This window comes from Pelecanus crispus, chromosome 15 (assembly GCF_030463565.1).
Source record: "Pelecanus crispus isolate bPelCri1 chromosome 15, bPelCri1.pri, whole genome shotgun sequence".
Classification (NCBI taxonomy): Eukaryota; Metazoa; Chordata; class Aves; order Pelecaniformes; family Pelecanidae; genus Pelecanus; species Pelecanus crispus.
In genome coordinates, this window is record NC_134657.1 from 1,032,436 (window position 1) to 1,054,774 (window position 22,339).

The window sequence follows — 22,339 nt, forward strand, 5'->3', positions numbered from 1 at the left end:
AACTTGCTCCCTCCCACTGCATCACCTTTGGGTGCCTGCACTCCCGCTCCCCTCACCCCAGAAGCATTTCAGCCCATGCCAAGGCACAAGGCGCAAACCAAAGCGAAAACAGGCCCAGTATTTTGGGAGGTGACTGCAGATCAGTGGCACGCACCACAGCTACACACATGTGTGTCCCTCCAAGACCTGGAGAGCATGGAGGGCACCAGCAACAGGCCAGCACCCCTGTACCTGGTGGCTCTGAGGACCTGGAGGTAATGCAGAAACTCTGCAATGGATGGATGAGCCTGGGGCAGGAACTGAGGAGCTGGGGAAGAAGTTAGCGTCCACACACACGCTCCGCTCCCACATCCCCGCGTGCTCCTCTCCCACCCCTGCCCAAGGAGGTCACTCCCAGGCAGCTTGTGCAGATCCCAGCTGCAAATCCCAACTGCCACCATCAGCACAGCCCACCGGCAGCGAGGCGAGCATGCAGAGCAAGACCAAAGGCAAGCAGTTACCTCTGCAGACAGTCCCATTTTCTACCGACTCATAGCCCGCCCGGCACATGCAGCGGCCGATGGGCACCAGCCACTCGCCATCCCCGTTGCAGTACAGCTTGATTGGCACATCCACCTCCTCTGCGTTGGTGATGCACGTCCCCCGGGCTGCCACCAGTGAGGTGCTCTCTGCTCCTGACAGGGTTTCTTGGAAGACTGCCCCATTCTGGATCACGCGGGGACACTTGCGGTAGAAGACACGGACGGCAATCAAGGACATGCAGCCTCCATAGTCCTGGAAGGCCAGGTAGAAACCATTCTTGGAGACAGGCCCAAAACTGCGCACCTCGGTGTTAATCTTCATCACCCGTCCACCTAGGTCCACCTGCGAGAAGCTCTCATCGGCAGCAATTGTGTCTACCTTCATCCAAGGATTCTCCATCCAGTTAGGAAAAGTCTTGGTGGCTGAGTCAAAGTCCGACTCGAAATAGTAGAGGTTAAAAGTCTCCTTACAGGAGCCTGGGACATTAGGGATGCTGCTGCAGTCCCGGACAGAAAATTTCATCTCCACATGGATGCGGTGCGCTCCTCGCCTCCGGATGTACTTGGTCCGGAGCCAGTTGTTTTGGCTGGATTCAAAGACGTTGCACACCTGGTAGGTGCGAATCGTGTTCATGTTCTCATCGTACCCGCTCACCTCCTCCCACTGTGGACAGGACACAGAAAGTCAAGGGGCTGCACCAAACTGATGTTTCCCACCCACCTCACCTCTTTGCAACCCCACTGTGTGCCAAGAGGGTAGGCTCTGCCTGTAGCAGCTACAGCACACAGTGCCTATCCCACCCGCAGGCACCCGTCACTGCCCAGCACCTCGCCCTGATACAGCTCCAGCACCACCCTGCAAGCACCCCGTACCTACGTGCCTCCGTCCTGTTCCGGCAGGGTTAGACCCACACTGCACACCAGGCAGGCTCCGCACCGTGAGGACAAGGTGGCCGAAGCCCTCAGCAGAGCTCGGGACTATCTCACTGCCAGCAGCACCGTGCTCCATGCCTGGATTTATGGTAAAGCATCTCTGCCGGGCAGCAGGGCACGGTGGGGCCATGCACCTCCTCTGCAGGCAGTAATGTCTTTAGCAGGGGCTCTCGCCCGTGGGCTGCACTGTACGGTAGAGCCTCCCAGCAAAGTAACACGATGCCTTTAGCAGATGTATTCCCACTGGTGCCACTACAGTTACAGACATGGCAGACAGGACCCGCTTTCTCAGGAGCATGTAACGCAGCCGTAAAACCTCCTCGCCGGCTGTAGCCTGAGCACTGGTGCGGGCAGCCGGCTGTGTGATGGGCCAGTAGCCAGCGGCGTCTCCCCAGAGGCAGGAGGGAAGGTTTCTGGAAGCCTGGCTGACCCCACTGCGTACGCAGAAAAGGGAGATGCTCGGCTCGATCCTGCTGGTAGCCCTCATCCCTGCCCCTTCAAGAGCCAACATGCTTTGGGGGTCCCTCGTGCAGGTGTGCACAGGACCCAGCCCCAGCTGTCCTAAACTGGATCTATGGGATGTCCTATGAGCCATGGCATGACAGTAACATCCTTCCTGGCAAGACGGCTCAGAGCTGACATATGTCCCCATGGGAAGCTCAGCCAACCTCCCCCCAGCTGACTAATGGCTGACTGCCAGCTCTGGAGGAGTGTCCGCAGAGCTCAGGGCTGCTGTGACACCTCCTGGCCCTGTCCAGCTCCCTGCCCTTTCCCCAGGCTGTCTTTTTCCAAATCCTTCAGTGCTTGTTGTTGTCTCCATCCTTTGTAGGGTGGGAGACTTCAGGGCAGGTGATGCACCAGGCAAGGGCAGAGCTGCAGCCTGTATCTGGCCACCACTCCCCTGCAGTGTGTGACAACGGGAAAGGGTCTTTGTGGGGGAAGAACCTTTCACTTGGTTCACCAGAGCATCTCCCCCAGCCCAGACCTTGCCAGGGGGCAGAGCATCCTCCCCATGCTGCTCCCTCCCCACCTGGAGCACCCTGGTGATGCTGGCAGTAGGGACCAGGGTCCAACTAGCATGTGACACCGTCACAGCCAGCTGGAACGGCTTCTCATGAACTTGTTCATAAACCTGCTCAAGTGCAAGCCGAGCTGTTTCCCACGGACATGAAACCCTGAGCACAACCCTGCCCTGGATGCAGGATCGCAAGACACAGGGCTGGGCAGCAGCGCAGCCAACGCTTCCAGCCCAGATCCAGCATCAGTGCCAGGACTGAGGTCCGCAGGGAAAATCCTGCAGGAGCTGAGCACCCCCAGCCCTCAGCCTGCAAACGGCCTTACAAGGGCATCCAGGACTGCAAGAGGGAGGCTCACGAGATAGGAGACAGATTGCTCCTCGCACATCAAGGCTAACAGCCCAACAGAAGGCTGTCAGGAAGATCCCCAAACAGCTCCAACCACTTTTCATTGGCAGTGGCTGCAAATCTGCTGCCATCACTGGGGGAGGAGGAGAGCATCCTTGCAAAGCGCAGAGGGAGCATTTGCTTTATTTTCCAGAAATAAATTTGGCGTGGTAGCGGAAAATTGTGGGATCTCCCCGGTTTTTAGGGCACCGGTTAGGAGGGGGGTGAAGGAATCAAAGGACAAGGCACAGGGAAGCAATTCCTTCCCCTGCTCTGCCTCTGATGTGGCTCTCCCTCGCCTGGACCACTCCTGACACCCCCTCTGAAACAGCGTGTCAGCCCCCAAGACCCAGGGATGCCCAGTATCTGCCCCGTCCTCACCCACACCTGCACAGCCCTCAGGGAGGGCTCAGGACATGAGCTTGAAGAGCTCAGCCTGGCCAGGCAGCAGCAGCACGTGGTAGAAGGAGAGTCTCTCCAGCTTGGGGATAAACAGTAGATGGTGGGGACAGGGCATGGGGAGACCTACGAGCAGCACAGGAGCTCCACAGCCAGGGAAAAAGCAGCTGTTTGGGCTTTCAGCTCATTAACAATCACCAAAGAAGCAATAAACAGGAGAAGCACCCAGCAGCTTTTGTCTTCCAGGTGATACTGGCTGCACCCCACCTTGCCGAAGCCAAGCCACCCACGGTAAGATGCCCTGCCTTGTCCTGATAGCGGGCACGAGGCCGCACTGGGAGAAGCTGTGAGGGCACTGCAGCATCGGCACCTGTGACGTGCGCAGTGCAGGGCACGACGTGTGCTGCATCCCCCCCAGGAACCTGCCCGGAGGTGGGGACAGGAGGCGATTTCCACCAGCAACACTGGGGCTGCTCTGGACTTTCAGACAGGCATCTCCATCCTGCTGGGGATGGGGGACCTGGGAGCACCCTGGGGGCCAGGCTGACTGCTCAGGACCCCCAGCATCCTCCTGCATCCCTGCAGCCACGAGCAGGGGACTCCAGAGCTTCCTTTTCTCAGCTGGGAGAGAAAGCCACCCCTGTGCACCAGCCCCTGTGCTTCCTCAACGCTTAGTTAGAAGCCTCTCCCTTTCTCCTCGCTCTCTAATTAACATGCCGGGAACTCAAAAGAAGAAGGCAGCACAATAATACAGGGAGACGGCTTCCAGCAGGCCCAGGCCTCATTACCACGGGGCTGGGGAGCCGGGAGCAAGGCATGCTTTACATATGGAAACACTGCAAACAAGAAAGGCTGGGCGAGGAGAGAAAAAGACTTGACCTCTGCTCCCACCTATTGTGCACCCGTCATCTCCCTTCGGCGGCCAGGCCGGTGGTGGCGGGGCGGCCGGGCTCGCGGGCGGGCGCGGGGCTTTATCATGGTGATGGAGGACCGGTGCCAGGAGCACCCACGCCCCAACACGGCAGGGCAGACGGGCTGCTCGGGAGCTGGGTTTAATCTCCCCGACGGAGGCTTTTCTTGGCTGTTTCTTTTCTTCTGCCAAGTCAGCTTGGGGAGGGGGCTTGCTGTCAGCCCTGGGGTGAGATCCACAGAAATGTCTTCATCCAGCCCCCACGGAGGGTGGATGGAGGGCAGGATGGATCCTGAGCTACCACCTCTGTGCACATGGATGGGAAAGATCTCCAGGCTTTGGCCAGGCTGGATTGGGCCCCCCGAGCCTGAGGAAGCAGGTTGGGGGTGTCAGGCACTGGGGCTCCACACTGCTGCCAGTCACCACAGCCAGAGCTGGGTGGGATGCTCTGAAGCACCTCAATGACCCATGCATGATCCCCATGGGACATGGAGGTGGCTGGGGCCGCTCCAGATTTGTGTTGTGAGTGGAAGGGTGCAGAGATGCACTGCCTTGTCTAAGCTCTTCTTTAAAGAAGCTTGTGTGGGGTGGTCTTGGGATGTGGCTCAGGGGACTTTTGGCACCAGTAAAGCAGAGAGACAGTCACTGCTGAGCCAGCAAATGTCCCTCCATGATGCCAGGGATGCTGGACAGTCATTTCAGGGCTTGATCCAATGGCTGCTGTGGGTGCAACCTAGCAGGCCAATGTCCTCATCCTTTGCTGCTACAAGTGACAGGCAATGGGATAACAAGTGAGCTACTGGGGATAAACGATGGTGGCCTTGGCATTTCATTTCTCTTTCTGATTTTTAACTGGCCGCAGGCCAGCTTTACGGCTGATTCCTCCAACACCATGTCGGCCTGATGCTCTAGGGTAAGAATTACACTCCTCCAGCACTGGGGTAGTTTTTGGAAGCATCACCTTCCAGAAAACTACTGTACACCTCAACTGTCATCCTCTTTTGTGCTCTTCCCACTAGACCTTTTCACATGGGTGGGTGACTTTTGTTGAGCCATTCCACCTACATTCACATGCAGCAGGAGACCCCAGACCAGGCTCCAGGCCCCCGTAAAGCGACAGGATAACTTACCCCTGAGGGAGGATGCACCGTCCAGCCCAGCTCTGCCGTTGCTGTTGTGGAGTCCATCAGCGTCTCTGCAGGAGGAAGGTGAAACAAGGAGTCAGTAGCCATCTGGTCAATGGCCTGAGGCTGGTGAAGGGAAAAGAGGTGGAGAGGAGCCAGCCCAGGACTGCTGCCATTGAGCCCAGCCTGCACTGAGCCCTCTGGCCAGCTCTGAGCTGAAGAGGAGCCTGGCATCAGCCCCTCCATCAGATTTGCTTCCCCATCCATTGCCTACTGCTCCCTGGCCCCCTTGTCCCCTGCAATGCATGGGGGGATGTGCTCTTCCACCCACTAGCCCAGCCAGACTTTCCTCCTCAAAATCCAGGATCAGGGTACCACGGCCCTGGAGCAGCTCAGCTGCTGCAGATGAGGAGCCCAGCCTGAGCGGGCTTCCTCCATCACCTTCCAGTTTCTTTTGCAAAAGTGGGATTTTTTTCTCTCAGCATTTTTGCATGGTAGGCAGAATCCTTGGCGATGCGGTAGCATGCGGGAAGGAACAGCACTTTTAGGACTTAAAAATACTAAAAAATTAAACCAACATTAAAGCTGGTTTTCCAAGCGATTTGGGTTGAAATAGGTCAGGCGATACTACCGCCGACCAGCACAGAGGAGAAGTCTCCCTAAGCCACATGGCCAGCAAAGCCTCCTCATCCTTTCTACAGCTTGTCATGCTTCCAGCACTGAAATTTTTTTCATCCCAAATAGCTATAGGTTGGCCTAACTATACTGATGACATAAGAAGGGATGCTCAGGTTATGGCACCCCAATACCTGGGCTAACGTGTGTACGTGTTCCCCATCCAGCACAGGAATGGGCTAGCCACCCCATCAGAAACACATCGGACAGACACTTCCACAAGTGGTTTCCACAGTCTGCCTATCTGTCCTTCCTCCAGGTTTGCGGTTGCACTCTCTGTTTCTGCACCTTGCCCAGTGCTGATGTTTTGAGAAAACAGGACAATATTCAAGTGTTTAGGAAATGGAGTTTAGAAATCACCCCCAAAGGTTTCTGCACAGCGAGGCTGGGCATGCAAAAAGTGTGATGCTTGTGGGACAGACTGTACAGGCCAGCATACGGCCAGTGATTCTGTGGCTGAGACCAAGGTGATGCCCACCAGAAGAAATTATGTCCCTCTGCTCTGTAGGCAGAATGTGAATCTGCCCCTGATTTCAGCACATGCACTCGGGATGCCAACCACATTCGCAGGGATGCTGGAAAGCATCCACTGCATGCACACACAAGACACAAACACAAAATCCAGCTTGCAGCTTAATTTTCCCTGCCCTCCCAGTTAGTGCACGACAGGCATGGAAAGAGTCCAGCTTTAGGGCTCTGCAGCTCTCAAGAAAAAGCATCTTATGCACAAGATGTACACCCACTCTGCATCAGCTCACTGAGAGCGCTCAACCAGGAGAATCCCAATATAGTTGAGATCTCCAGCCACCATCCTATAACCCAACAAATGGTGCCAGTTCCCATGGCCACAACAGAGATGGAGAGTTACCGGCTGTAACCATGTCCTGTTGCTGCTCCTCACCACCGAAAAGCCAAGCATCCTGCCACGAATCCCCCAAAAGCATCTCCACCTTCTCCACTTTCACTACACTAAACAAAAACAAAGGAAGAAAAGCTCAGCCTTGAGCAGACCTATAATTTAAGAGACAAGCCTGGATGCAGAAATGAGTGCTGTTCAGCCTGCCCAATGGCGCACGTGAACTCCCCTTTTCCCATCGGCAAGCCAAAAAGTGCTTCGGCACAGATACGCTCCTTGCACCTACTTCTGGCAGTAAATCATTTTCAGACTGTGGGTTGTTCGTTACTCCTGGTTAGAGCCAGCGGTTTCCAGTTCACAGGAAACCAGGATTTCAAAATTTGGTTTTATTCCAAGACTAAAAAGCAAAAACAGTTCTTTTCAAATTTTCCCACTAGGAAGAGTTCTGGAAAACAGCTAGTCCAGAAATGTTGTCATTCAGATTTATGAAATGTCTTTTTAAACTGAATATTTGTTTACATAGTTCAGTAATAGTGTTTATTTTATCAGATGATCTGGCTTTTTCATTAAAACACCAGTGGCACAACATTTTTCACCCAGTGCTAGCTAGAAGCTACATTACTTTAAAAAAAATTTAAATTTGTTACTTTATCTTAACTATCAATGACAGTGGCACATAGTAAGTATATTAATAGCAGTGACTATAATGTACAAGAAGATCTACTCTAAACCAGTATAAATAATTCCCCAAACAAAAATAATATTTTGAAGCTTTTTGCATTTTTAAAAGCCTTTTATTTAATGAAAACTCAGTGCAATAGAAATGTGCTCGGTCCATTACTGCAGAGCACACTGCCCACAGCCCTTGCTGTTGCCCCTTATCCTCAGCTGAAGAATTGCACATCTCCTTGGAGACATGCATCTACCCCAGCTGGCCCAAGGACACCTTGTTTTGACACAAGACAAGGGGGAGTAGAAATTTGCAGGTTTTAAGCAGGTTTTTCCAATGGTCAATTATTTTCTCATAAAAAAAGACCTTCCATTACTTTTAGTCTGAATTTACACTGTTCAGCTGCCAGCTATTAGATTTCTTTTTACTTGTACAAAGACTCTGCTGTCCAAAACCTCCTTTCCCTCTTCATGGTGCTTAAGGGTGGCAAATTAATCATCTCCAAGATAACTAAATTAGCTGAGCTTCCTTATTCTTCCACCCTAAACCAGGTTCCTTTCTTTGACGTTCCTGTTTCTCAACCTTCTTTGTGTAGGGTGGACCCCAAGACTGTGGTCCCCATTGAACACAGCTGTAACATCCCATTGCATGCCTTTTTGCACAGCTTTTCTACCAAATTGCTGTCCTGTCTGAAGTCCATTTGGAGATGGGTTGGCATGTTAGCACTTAGCAGTAGTTGCCTGAATTACAGAAAATTGTGAATAACTGGTTCCCATGAATCACAGTGAACCTGGTTAGCTGCACTGACTGCAAAAGTGGATGTAAAGCCAGGATGGGTTTCAATGGTGGTGGTGGGTTTGCTCCATCATCCATTGATGGCTGACTTCAAAACACCTCATTGCCCAAATAACGGCCTGCCACAGAGTTATCTTGCCCATATACCTGGCCAGGAGCACTCCTCACCCTCCACCTGAGGTCGAGGCGGCCACGTGGTCCTCCAGGGAAGATCCTTGTCTCGTCCCTGAGAAGTTTCTTATTTCCAGAGAAAAGAAGTGCATTAATTCATTCCTCCAGCAAACAAAATCAGGATTGACGTCCAACAAACCAACATATCCTACATCTGCAGGGGCTTCTCTCTGTCTCTCTCCGAGGCTCAGATCTCCACAGCAAGAGGCAGCGGTGGGCAGACTGCAGTGGGAGGAAGGCCCCATGAAGACACAGGCAAGCCCTGCTCTGACATCCCATCCCAAAAGTGCTGGCACGAAGTCGGAACTAGGAACCAATAAACCAGAAAGATTTAAAAAAGCAAGACAAGGCTTTACCACCCTCCTCAGCCATGCAAGAGAAAGGCTGAGATTCCCCAGGGTCTATTCCTCCTTCAGCTGGATGTCTTTTTATTGCTGCAGGGGGACTGCGGAAGCTCATCAAAGAGGAGTTTGCAAGTTGATTGATTGTGGTCTGCAAGGATCTACACTGGGAGAAAGTAGCAGCAAACAGAGCTCCTTAGCCCATGAGGGAAACTGGAGCTACAGCTTTGCCTGGGAGCTGAACCCAGTAAGACACAGGGAAACAAGATTCAGTTTTACCAGGGAAGGTAATCGCCCCTGAAGAGCAATTGCCAAGAGGAGCAGATCTTGCACTGTTTGCATCCTTCCCCATCCCGGGTGAGCCAAGCACATGTTGCAGGAGCACATACTGGGCAGGAGGTCACCTTGGCTCCTTCTGGTCATCAAGGTATGATAAGCAAGGAGATACACATGGACATCTCTGAGTGGTTGGGTGACTCCAGGCACCAAGACACCAGTTGTACAGAGTTCTGCCACAGGTGCAAGCCCCACACGAGGCGTGATAAGCCCCAAGGAATGGGAACACACCATCCTCCAGAGGCATCTCCTCCACCCATAGCCGCCCCAACAGAGCAGCATGCCCTCAGCGCGCTCAGCCCCTTGCAACTTCTGCACCCACAGTGACCCGTGGTGGGCTGCCATGGCCATATCTCACCCAGCAGGTCTCCTGGTCCTACCTGTGGGCTGCCCCATGCTCATACTCTGTTCCAGGCACCCAACAGGACCAACTCCTGGGCTGGGGACAACAAAGACAGACCAATTTCTGGATGGGCAACCCCAAGCCCAACTGTTAGCGCCCTGCCAACCGTGGAGAGGAGGAGGTGACTGCTTCAACCAGCAAACTCAGCAGCTTCGCTTGCTGTCACAGCCAATGCTTTCTTTCACGGTGCCATCCCGCCAGTTTGGCAGTGCCAAATAACAGGGTTTGGGGCTGGTGTCTCAGCAGCCCCATAAAGACCCCCCTGGCATCCAGGACAGAGCAACCCCCTGGCAATGATGGTGACAACATGGAGCAAAGCCGCGTGGGAACAGCAGGGGTGGGTGTCTGGCCCCTGGCCCATCTCTGGTGGCTGGCGATAGCTGCAGCTCACTGAAATTCTCTCTCTGGAGCAGCATTTTCTCAATATTGTTGTTTGTGTTCTTCCCTCCCGCGTGTTTATCTGCAGATTCACATGCTACCCACGGCATTATAAATAAATCTGCAGCTGCTCGAAACCAGCAGACGCAACTCTGGCCTGCTTCCCACCAGAAACCGCGCTGCTCCCCACGGGATGGTTAGGAGATAAGTGCCTGTCCTTTTCACTTTGAAGATGCTTTCAATAAGCAACTTTCTGCCAGCGCTGGGGCCCGTTGCCGGCACTGCTGCTTGCTACAAGGGCATGCCAGGGCTCCGGCTCGAGTACTTTGCATCTCAAGATGCATCATCACCACCATACCACCACCTCCAGATGCCCAACAGCTACGCTAAGTCACTGTCAAGCTGATGATCTGCTATGCCAATAACCTGGGTGGGGGGCTCTTATGCTTCTGCGTGGCACCTTGCTGCTCAGCCGCAAGTGAGATGAGTGTGGGGATCTCAGCTGCACCAGCTTTTCCCATCTGGCCAGGTCACAACTGAGACTGGTGGGCAGACCAGGGAGGGGAGGACAACGCTGGGATCATGCTGGGTGCTGGCAGTGGGATGGCCAGGACTAGGGATGGAGAGTGACAGGACCAAGGGACAGTGGCTGAAGAGGCTGGAGGGGCAAGGGATTAACAGAGGAGCTGTGCACGTTGCAGGCACACTTCTCTGTGTCCGGAAAAATAACTTCCATGGAGTTTTGCCAATTTAGACCAATTTAGAGCATCTGGCCCTGAGCTTCTCAGAAGTCCTGGCAAATCCTTCACATTCACAGGCTCCAAACCCATCCAGATAAAGAAACAGCTGGACAAATAAATAGCCCCACAGATTTCTACAGCCTCCACCCTCATTCTTCCACCCACAACTTTTTCCCTTCCCCTTTCACTTCTCATGCCAGCTCCTCCCTCAGGGTAGGAAACTTGCCAGCATTTTAATCCTGGTACAATATTATTAACACAGGGAGCAAGCTTCTCAGTTGACCCAAGATCGCATCAGCTCTGGCCAGTGCTGGACACACAAAGCAAGCAAGAAGTTGCCCAGACCTCTCTGATGGGCTGGGAGCAAAGTCAACCCAAGGCAGACACAGGGGAGAGACCGTGCCTCATCACCATCTCCCAGACGTGCCCTGGAAGCCCACCTAACAAATCTCATCAGATCAGTCCAGGCTGGAGGGATACTGCAGAGCAGGCTCAGTGCTGGAGCCCAGACGGGTGGAGCAAGGCCAGGATCCACGCCAGAGACGCCGCAGCTTGGGACAAACTCCTCCGCACAGGCACATGGGCTCCTGAAACAGCGTTTCCAGCCTGGCCTCAGGCACAGCCACTGCATCCCCATACGGGGGGGTTGCTAATGAGAAACCCGTCTGTCCCCCACCCCGAGGAGCCCTTGCCGCAGATCTATTTACCCTTCCAGAAGTTGAAAGGCCCCTCTCTGCCTCCTGTGCTTTACTGGAGCCTTATTTAATATTTTTGCCAGCGAGAGCTGAGAGGAGCTGAGCAAACCCAGTGGCCCTTCTCTGCAGCCCCGAGCTTTGCTTTGCCTGGCCGATGGCCAGCGGAACAAACTGAAACCCAATCCCCCCCCGGCCGACCCGCTGGCGCAGGAACAGCACGCTGCATTGTGAGCCGGCGGCTACAGGATATTTTGGATACTTCACTGAGGGATCCACTTAAACTCCAAGAGGGAGAGTGATTGATAGGGAGCGAGAAGAGACTGAGCTGGGATGGGGACCACCGGCATCCCACCCTGTGCCCAGAGCCCCAAAGGCCACCCCAAGGTCATGCTGGTGATCCCAGTGCTGTGGAGCCAGCAGACAGGTACATGGTCATTCAATGCCTTTCCCTGAAAACTTAGGTCCAGCCAGACTCAAAGACCTAAGAATAAGGGTGATGTCCAGCATCTCCACCATCCAGAGTGCCTCTGACCTGCCAGCCAGCCTGCCAGTCTGACAGTCCTGGGGGCTAGCAAGGCATGGAACAGGGAGGCCTGACCCTAGAGATACCACACAGCACTGACAAGGGAAAGATGTCACCGCTTTTGGGGAGGATGGAGCCTTCCTGGCTCCTCAGTTCACCAGGATGTCACCCAAGCCTGCCTGCAAGCCCTGTGAAATAGGAGCCAGCCCCAGAGCCAGCGGGGGAGCAGGGGACAGTGCTGGAAGCTGGTGGGGCTCAGCAGTGCCTGCTGGAACACCTTCACCCAGCTACTGGGTGATGCTCAGCTGCTTGTGACACTCAGAGACAGGACTGGTGTCAAACGAAGGGACATCCCCAAGACGCCCTGCCCTGAGCACAGCAGTTCAGCAGCCCCGCTGGAAACTCCCCCTGCATTTTTCCACACCTTGTCGGGGGGTCTGCCATGAGTTAGGCTCCGCTTTCCCCATCCCCACCTAGATCCCTCCCTTCCCCTGAACCCCCATGTCCTGTCTGACCATATGCATCACTGCACCCATCCTCAGGGGACCAAACCCAGCATTGAGGCTGCTGTGCAGAAATGGGGGACACTGAGGCCCTCGGCTCCCAGCCCTTGCTAGACTGGGAAATAAGGAAAGCAGGGCTTGGAGCAGAGCTGCACCTGGCCATTGGGCATATGGCACACTGGCGGCTGAGACACGGAGCCAGGGCCAAGCACAGCTGCAACCCAAAGCCAGCACGCTGGGAGAAGCAGCTTCACAGCTTCTCTTCCCAGCCCCTCTTCTCCCTCCTCTGAAGCTGTCAGCCATTGCAGGCATTGCCGTGCACGGTGCTGGCTGCTCCGCTGCTGGGATGCTCAAAACCAAGGGGAAAGCCCAACTCAACAGCCCCAAGGGTCCTGCAAGCCATCCAACCATGTGTCCTGCTTTCTAAGCACCCAGCTGACCATAAGCCTGTCCAGACACCATCCCTGCCAGGCAGACAAGGGCTAAGGACTGCCCCTCTCTTCCGCCCAGCCAGGAGGGATACAGCCCAGCTCTGGCTCTCAGCTGAGAGTGGCCAAGGCTGGGAATTCAGATTTTGTGATCTTTTAGCTTGGGGCCGCTGCTGAAGCAGCAGGTTAGGCTGGATGCGAGGGAGGACCATGCTCTGTCCGGCTGCCACATCGCCCCCAGTCATCACTGCAGATGCACCCTCTCCGGCCCCAGTTTCCCAACGCCATCTGCCCCAGAGGTCAGCAGAAACCTGATAACCCCACCAGAGACCCCAGAAAGCTGCTCAAGCAGCACCAGGGACCCGTGGTCCTTGCTGGCAGCATCTGCCCCAAAAGGAGCCGGGACTTGTAGGTGGTCCGAGTTCAGCCGAGGGCAAGCTGCCGGGAAGAGACAATGCAGATGCTAAATGCCAGCGAGCAGGGGCCCTCCCGCTGCTGCCGGGAATGCGGTAGCCACAGAGAGAAGACACAGATGCAGACATTTAACAGCCATTGCTACTGTCAGCACTAATGACTTGGTCCCTGCAGTGGCACCAACCCCATCATCTGCAAGACACCTTGTGGGAGGGAATCCTAGGGCTAAGCAAGCATCATCCTCACCCACATCCAGCCTCATCCACCCCATCAGAACAGCCCAGCAAAGACTAAATCCCCACCCAGCCATCTCCCAGGAGGATGGAGCAGGGCTGTGTCCCTCCCAACAGACTCCAGGTCCCTCTTCCTCTCCAGGGGCGGCAGAGACGCTCTGGGAGGTTGGAGAGCCCATGCCCACAAGCTCCTTCTGCAGGTGCTCCAGCCCCGAAGGAGCCAGCAGCCTCTACCATGCACTGCCCTGGTCCAGCTGTTAGCATGGCACAGCCACTGTATGGGGCTGACCCCATGGCATGGATGGACACACGGCCATCACTGCTGGAGCCCAAACACAGCCACTACCAATGGAGTGCAGCAGCAGATGCCACATACAGCTCCTAGCTGGAGCATCTGGGGGAAAGAGTTGCTTTATAACATAATAACTGGCTCCCACCACCATGGTTGGGACCAACTGGTACAAGGTGTAATGCCCAGGGTGCCCGGGCACACCACCGAGTCCCCCTTAATACCCTAGACCCACTCTCCTGTATCCCCGACACAGCACCCTATATCCCCAGACCCACTCTCCTGTATCCCCGGGCACAGGGACAAGGCGACCTCAGGAAATTTGGGATGCAGCAGGAAGCCCAGAGGCTGCAGAGCATCATCACGTTAAGAGCACGTGCTTGGCTCTCACATGACATCCATCCCTTTTCCCCACTAACCCCTGCCCATCATTCCATGTGATGCGCGTTGAGGGCACCAGGAGGAGCCCAGGGCATGGGTTTCTGGCCAGCTCTGCCTCCCCTTCCCCCTGGGGCCAATGCCACCAGCCACCCCTACCCAGAGTGGGGAACTGCACGCAGCGAGCCCCCGTCCCACCTCCCAGCACTGCTGGCACTAAATGAGGTTTTGTCACCCTGCATGGTGGCGCGGGCTGCAAGCAACTTGTTCCCAGCAGGCTCCGGAGCCCTGCTCAGCATCCCAATCGAGCTATCCTTAATGGGCTTCAATTTTAATTTGCTTTTATTGGAAAACACAGATGGTGACCCCTTCCTCCCCCTACCCGAACATATACAGGGTAATAACATTTACGGGGGAAAGATATTATCTCCAAGCACAGCCAAAGCTCTAGCAAAAGCCCCACCACCATGCAGCGATGCGCAGCTGCGCCGCACAGCCCTGTGCCTGGCTCGTAAAGACAGGGCCACACAGAGCCACTGGCATGGCAGGCACGAGGGGCAGCAGGACCAGGGTCCAGTGAAGGAGAATTAAAGACCAGGACTATCCCCTGGTGCAGCAAAGCAAGCCTGGCAGATTAACCTGGCTAACTTCTATGACCGGGTCTTTGCAAAGCAGCATGGGGAGCTGCCCGAAGCAAAGGGATGCCCAAAGCCAAGGCTGGAGGGCTGCACGGGTGTACCCACACCTCCAGAGCCTGCCCCTGCCTGCAGCCCGGACGGCTGCTCCAAGCATCCCTGGCTCCAGCCAGTCCCCTGCAACAAGTTCATGTCAGAGCTCAAGGTGGCTGCAGGGAGGTGACGGCAGCACAGGGACAGGCAGGCACTGACGCACAGGCAGCCAGGCTACACCAGCCCCAGCAAGCCAGGGTGGGGAGTCGCCCAGCAAAGAATAAGCATCAAGCAACCCTTGACTTGTGCTGCATGCACTGAGGCACCCAAACGCCGGTGCCTGCAGATGCTCCGGCTCCTCTGGCACTGCCGGTGCTGCCACGCAGAGCCCTGGCCCCCCCTGTCACACCCCTCCACTGCCAAGCATGCAGAGCACGTGGCTGAGCGGGGATGCCCTCCACCACGCACGTCTGGCTCTGTGCATCTACCTGACAGCCAAGTATTCCTGCTTTTCACTGTTTTTACTGACAGGCTGTAAATTTGCTTCTGGTTGGCAGCTCCAAGCAGGAACGGCTTGGGAGAAACTGCAGGGCCAGCTGCAGGCTTGTTTTTGCCAAGCTGCGGAGGGATGTCCCGTGCCCTGGGCTGGCCGTGGCAGCGGGGGGCTTCAGATCAGGCTCCCAGCTGCTGGAATCCTCTTCTTGGGAGAGACAGAGGAAATCCCCAAATCCCTGCAAGGAGCTTGATTTCATTCTAGCCCCTCCCAAGGCCAGAGCATCTCTCCGCTGCCATCCCTTTGGTATCTCTGGGGGCTTGCTCGCAGCCATGCCAGGAACACAAACCCTGCGTCCCCTCTGGGCCCCCCCACTGCAGATACAGCCACAACAGAGCCGGCAGCTGTGGTCAGTGGGTATTTTTAGTGAGCTGCAAACGTTTCCTTCCTTGGGAAAACCCCATCTTCAATACCTCACCACGGAAAGGGCTTCCTCTTTAACTCCCGGGTAATTCATTACACACTAATATAACCTCCCCAGACAGCAGGCTGAACCAAGGGGATGCTCCACCGGTGGATGCCGCAAGGCTTCTGCTCACTGGTGCCCCTGCCCAGGCGAGAGATGTGCTCCATCCACCCATCCTAGAGCTGCTCATCAAGCAGGAGCCGGCCACCTGCCCTCCATTGGGAAAGAGCATCCCCAAAGCAGGCAGGAGATGGGCTGTGGGACTGCAAGGAGAGAGAAGTCCCTCCAGGGCTGAAACCTCGGGTGTGGCTTGCATCTGCACTGCAGCAAAGCTGCCATCACCTGCAAGGGCTGCATCAAGGAGCTGCGGGACCGGGGACCGGTACGGGAGTGGGGAACATCCATGCCAGGATGTATCTGCAGGTCTGCAGACCAGCCTGGAGAAGGTGTCAGCAGCTTATGAGCCAGCTCTGCTGCTCATGGGGCTGGAGGAGAGCACTCACCAGGGTCCAGGCTGCCACTGGGATGGGGTCCTGGAGACCCCAATGCTTGTGGAGACTCATTTCCATCACAAAACTGATACAACCCATGTGGGTAATGGCAGAGCAAACCTCATTTTGGGAGCTGAAGACGAGGGCAACAATGAACCGAGGATGAGTAGTTGCACAGGTAGAGACAACCATAATCTGGTTACATGTATGTGGGAAGAGATTTTTGCATGCACCAAAAAGAAACACACCCGGAGGTGGAAAAGAGGCAATTTCCAAAAGTTAAAAGGGATTATTAGTAAAAATTGATTAGGGGGGAAATGTAAACAAAAACAATGAAGAGTAATTACAGCTAGCTTAAGAAGGCTTTGCCAAAATCTCATAAATCTGCGATCATAAAAGAAGGCGTCTTTAGCTAAAAATTATCTTGGCTTTGAATAAAAGAAAAAAATTGCAGTAAAAATAAACATATTGTATAAATTAAAACCAGGGGAAGCTGGCAGCAGTAAATTAGCAGTTATAAGATGCAGACAGTTGCGAAAGGATGTATCAATGAAAAAACTGACTGCCAGCAAACATAAAGGAGAGAAAAAGAGGAATTTTTAAATACACCAAGAGCAAACACAACCAGAGCTGTGGAAAGGCAAGTCCATGGGGATGCTCAAGTGTGAAGTCAGGCAGCAAAGGCAGATGCCCCAACACACTGGGCAAAACCAAGGGCAAAGCCAGGAGGAACGAGCAGGCTCCAGGCTGGGGACCAGCAGTGACCAGGGGATGCTGAGAGCCATGGATGCGTCTGAGATCCCTCTTGCTGGCAGCATCGCACCACCCTGGGCAGCTGCTCACCCTGTCCCATCCAGGAGCAAGGGATGCACGGTGTTGGGGCCACGTTAGCAACTTTAGAGTTGCTTCCTGATAGCAGCATCATCACCAAGACAACTATTTGCTCTCAAGCAGCTCCTTCATGCGGTCAGCGGAGCCCCTACAGACCTGCGGGGCAAGAACAGCCCCAGAACCATCAGCTCTCCTCTCCTCTTCCAACACTTTTTGCCATGCACCAAAAGCAGGGACAGTGTAGTCTGAGGATGGGGAACAATTTCATAGCATCCCACAGGGCTGGTCGAAAGGAGCTCGGGGGTCTTGGTCCAACCCCATCTGCACCACAAGACCGGGGCAGCTGGGGCTTTGCCTAGCTGAGCCTGGGAGAGCTCCAGGGATGGAGGTGCCCCAGCGCCCTGGGGACCCGCTGCAAAGCAATGCAGACATTTCCAGCTGCTCAGCAAACCCTTCCCGGACCAGGAGGATGCCTAAAGCACGTGGTCCAGGTGCTGCCTGCAGACAGGCCATGGTGGCTCTACAGGTACCACTGCAGGATCCATCCCGACCCCCCGGGCATGATCACCAAACCCCGGGAGGAGAAACAACCCATCAGCTCTGCAAAAGCCACAGCAGTCACCCAGATAACTCAGCCAACATCTTGGCAGAAGTCAAACCAGAGAGGTGCCCAGGGCATTGGCTGAGCAGCCGGGATGTAGGACAACATAGCCCAGCATCAGTGAGGGTGGGTCCAGTGCCTAGAGCTCTCCAGGCCAAAAACCAGGCAGTTCAGCCCCATGCTGCACTGTTACTTCCTTGCACTGCACTTCAGATGCTTTGTCAAGGAGGCACAGCAACAGGGACACCCCCAGAGCAAGCTTTGAGGATAAAAGCCGCAGAGGTATCAGTGTGGATGCTGGCCAGACATAGCTAGGAGTTCATGGGCCTCTGCATGGCTGGTGCCATCCCCGGCTGGCACAGATGCTACACAGCTACAGGACAAGTACAAGCCATCAGGAGGGCCCTACAGGCAGCAGTCGAGGTGCGGAAGGACTGCTGCCACCATGCTTCTGCAGTGGGCAAGGTCCCTGTTTCACTGTTTTCTCACTGTGGGTAAAAGCCTTTTGCACGCATTGCAGCAATGCCCAACTCTTCCAGAGCACGCCTGCGCAAGGAGGAGGTATCGCTCTTCCCCACTGGCTGTGAGGGAAATGGGGCAGGGAGCACTCCCCACTGCCTGCCCCAGGATGCTCCAAGGAGAGGCTGGGGAAATCAGCGAGCATGAAGCACCTTGTCCCCTTGCAATGCATGGTTTTGGCTTGGCACTGATCAGCACCCCCGGACCCTTCCAGCACATGACATTGAAGTGATACCATGGTGGTCAGCACTGCCCATGCAAACCCAGAGACATGCATCTCGCAGCAAACTCACCCACAGGCACCTGTGGACCCTGGGGGGAAGATGTGCCCCTGGGACAGGCTGTGTCTGCACCCTCTCCCCAGCACCCCGGACCCCCAATGCTCTTTGCATGGGTGCACGGTGGGGACTGTGGAAGGATCCACCCGTGGCATCCCTGCTCCTTCCCCACGTGCAAAACCACCCTGCCAAGAAGACAGCAGCCCTTCATCCTCCAAGCACCAAAGGATGCACAGATAAACACCTACAGCTTTGCAGGGTTTAGGGCTTGCTGCCTGAGCCTCATAAAAGTACCACACTTCCAAAATTTAGTGTACAGGGTGACCAAGGCATTACCTGACAACCTCCTCAGCCTTGACACAGGAAATCAGGCAAAAACTCCTGTGCAGGGAATGCACCATCCCCCAAATTCCCTACTCAGCATGAAGCAGCCTTTATAAATCAATGTCTGCAGGAGGAAAACATGTGAGGGAGCAGCAAGTTCATCCTCCCCTCGCTGCTGCACTCCTTGAATCCCACAAGTGTGATGGGAAGGGATCTCTGCTCAAGGAGGGACTCTGATGTATGGGATGTGCTTGAGCACGCAGGGATGTGCCCAAACCCCCGGGAGCACTAAAAGAAGATGATACTGCTCTTCTCCCATTTCCCAACACTGTGCTTCATCCTCTGCCATAACAGCACCCTTCTCCTCGCCCATGCTTTCAGAAGGTGAAGCCCCCTGAGAGCATCCTGGCAGGTCGCCAGGCTGCCGCCGTACAAGAGCCTGGGCCAGCCAGTGGCCATGATGGCCAAGCCATCGGAAACCACCAGCACCCTGCACCGCTGTCAGCAACACTGGAGCAAATGTGCTGCTGGCTCTGGGATGCACAGGGAATTTATGGCAGGCAACACACGTAGCCTGGGCCAAGGGTGGCCACGCAGATGTCCTCAAGACCAGACTTGCCCGTCAGGCAGAGTGTGAGCTTGCATGCACAGCTTCGTGCGTGGTCATCGCGTCTCCTCCACAGCACCTGGGACCACAGCACACCCCAGAAAGCTTGACGAGCTACCAGTGCCACGGAGAGCCCAGAGGCTGCAATGCTACCGCAGCCCAGACATGACTCTGTCCCTGAAGTGGGCTGCTTTCAGGCAGAGGGTAAGCCCAGCCCAGGGCTTGGCAGCAGCACCGCTCCTCTGAATGAGGATGCCAGAGTGAGTCCAGCTGATTTGATCCCAGCAGGTGCAGAGCCTGCCCACGGGAGAGGTGTCTGACACCTCTTGCCATCCACAGGGCAGTGCTGCTGATGCAGCAAGAGCAACAGTCCCATTGGACACAGGCTGCTGCCACCGGCAGCCTCACAGGGCACCAGGGCTCTTCCCATCCTGCTGGAAACACCCCCCGCAAATGCCGCCAGGCGCTGCTGGCTTCAGTAAGTCCCTCTTGCCGTAACACATACCTGGCTGCTCACCGAGAACACCTGGAGCATGAACGCTGCCTTCTGAGCTGCTGGCCTCAAATGCAGAAGGCAAGTCTCCCCAAAAACCACATGCCGGTGGGCAGCAAAGTGGGGGGACCAGGTGGTCCCAGCCCTGCCAGGAGCATGTCCATGCCCCATTGCACCCCAGCAGCCCAGGCAGTGGAAAACATCTCCTCGGGGTAAAAAATACCTCCTCAATTCACGGGAGGTACCTCTCCTGCCCACGGAGGACGGATGCAGCGCTCCTCTGTGTCTCCTGATTTATCCTGCCCGGAGACCAGAGGCGCTGGGGCTGGCTGCCTCAGCACAGCCGCCACTGGCAGAGATGTCGGTGGGATGCACAGGGCTTCTGGCCCCATCTGTCTGCTGGGGCACTTATAAACGCGCTGCCGGGCATTTATAGATGAATAAAACACCGTTGGTTGAGCCTTTGTTTACTCCTGTTGGAGAAAATAATTAACTCTTGACACAGTTCTGACTCACGGGACATGGATTTAAAGAACTTGGTAAAAACATCCTTAAAGCTGCCCCACTCCAAGCACGGGCAAAAGCAGATTATAATATTCCCTGTATCATATCAGGGCAGCGCCAAGCCGGCTCCACACACCCACCTGTCCCTGTGCCATGACGTCCCCAGGCCAGGACTGATCCCCAGGGAGACTCCGCAAGGAGCAAAGCCCTGCACTAGGGAGACTGGGAAAGAAGCCACAGAGGGATAGGAGAGGTGGGGGACTGGCAGGGGCATCCCTGCAGGGACACGCCATGCCAGCCAGGGAGGCGACAGCTGCTGACACCCAGCTGGTTTCCACTGCAGAGGAGTGGGCATGTGTGAAACAAGACAATCAGACCTTCAGTGCCTTTTATTTCTGATAACTTTTTTTCCTTCAGACACCTCAGATTTGCCTGACGGGGTCACTCATGTGACCAAAAGCAAAACGTTGCATTGCAGAGGCACAGGTGACAGGAGGGGGCACCCAAATGGCTCAGCCACCACCACACATGTGGGTCCTCTGAGGTGGCACCTGGGATGGGGCAGAGCACACAGTGAGTGCCTGGGAGCAGAGCCCTGACAGTGTTTGTTACAAGGATGGCACAAGACTTGCAAATGCTCATTCAGCGCTTGCGGGCAGTGCCTGCTTTGGCCGCCCCCCTAAAATAAAAGGGGTTTTCCGCTCCCCACAGAGCAGAGAAACATCAGACCCTGGAAAACGCAACACTGAGCACCCAAAAACCGAATGCACGAACAAAACGGCTTCAATCCCTTTTTGCTGCAGGGGAGGGGACTGATGCCAACACCCCCACCAGCCTGGGGGCAGAGCAGGCCCCCACCTGAGCCCTGTGGCCAGTGGCTGGCTGCAGCGGGGCTGGTTGTCACAGACGTGGCAGCGGGTGTCCAACCGCAAGGACGGGCAAACAAAGGACAGTTCACGGCTCCATCGATCGGGAGGTCAGACGGGTGAAGCGTGAACATCTGGTCCGACACTTCTGCCCAGCGCCAGCCAAAGGACTTCCCCGGGTTTATTTAGACAAGGGTGAGTCTTTCAGAAGGAAGCATCCGATATTGCTGTTAAATTTCCCAGGATGGAAAGCCCTCTCCAGCCCCAGTTTGTGCCTGTGGGGAGCGACCTCGCGCAGCACAGGGCAAGTGCCAGCCGATGCTGCAGCAGCCATGATGTGGCAGGGAGATGCCCGTGTGCAGCAGGGCAAACCTTACCAGCAGCTTGTGTCCCGGCATCTTTGCATTTATTAGCATATCCCTTGAAACTGAAGCTTTGGTAAGATGTGTATTATCAGAGATGTTTGCTCTGTGGTAGCCGCAGAGGATGGGGTGAGCAGAGCCAGCCCAGCTCGCTCCTGCATTGGGCAGTGGGAGGAGGGCTTGAGCACAAGGCACTGGCATCCGCTGCAGCCGAACACCGGCTCACACATTTCTAAGCCAGCACACAGCCTGGCCAGGCTGCCGGGCATTCCTCCCACCCAGCACGTGCCCGAGGATGGCTGGAGACAGAGGGGTATTAGCTGGAGGGAAGAGCCCCAGGGGTCAAAACCAGTTTATGAGAAATCAGTCACCTTTGATCTACAGATTACGAGCAATAGCAAATCGACTACATCCCTGGGTGAGCTGCTGCACAGTTAATTAGACACGTTATTAAAAACATGCTCCTCTACCAGTCTGAATTAGTCCAGCTTCCAAGCCACAGAGTGCTGCCCTGCTAAATTAAACAGACCTTCACGATTAACAACCCTTCCTCCAGGCTGGTACCAGCAGACGAGGCAGAAGACACTCCTTAATCTGCTGGATAAAGCAAACGATGGGCAGGTTTTCCACACCTTGAGTCATGACCGTAGCTGGTTTATTTTTATTTTGACTCTCCTTTGGCTGCGGACACCAGAAACAGACCCGGCATCCAGGACCC

General features: G+C 55.3%; 1 protein-coding gene across 7 annotated transcripts in view; it reads right to left on the reverse strand.

Moving 5' to 3' along the window:
- The window catches only part of EPHB2 (EPH receptor B2), a 129,630-nt gene that overhangs the window by 85,871 nt on the left and 21,420 nt on the right, over positions 1 to 22,339 (reverse strand). For 3 of the 7 annotated variants that reach the window (XM_075721528.1, XM_075721525.1, XM_075721524.1), the window contains exons 1-4: positions 12,756 to 12,779; positions 7,480 to 7,522; positions 5,297 to 5,361; positions 501 to 1,185 (exon numbers count right to left, since the gene is read on the reverse strand). In XM_075721528.1, the coding sequence (XP_075577643.1) occupies positions 501 to 1,185; positions 5,297 to 5,361; positions 7,480 to 7,522; positions 12,756 to 12,779 (817 nt within the window). Of the gene's footprint in view, positions 1 to 500; positions 1,186 to 5,296; positions 5,362 to 7,479; positions 7,523 to 12,755; positions 12,780 to 22,339 lie in introns of those variants that run through there. The other 4 variants (XM_075721523.1, XM_075721526.1, XM_075721522.1 and 1 more) reach the window with 2 other exon arrangements.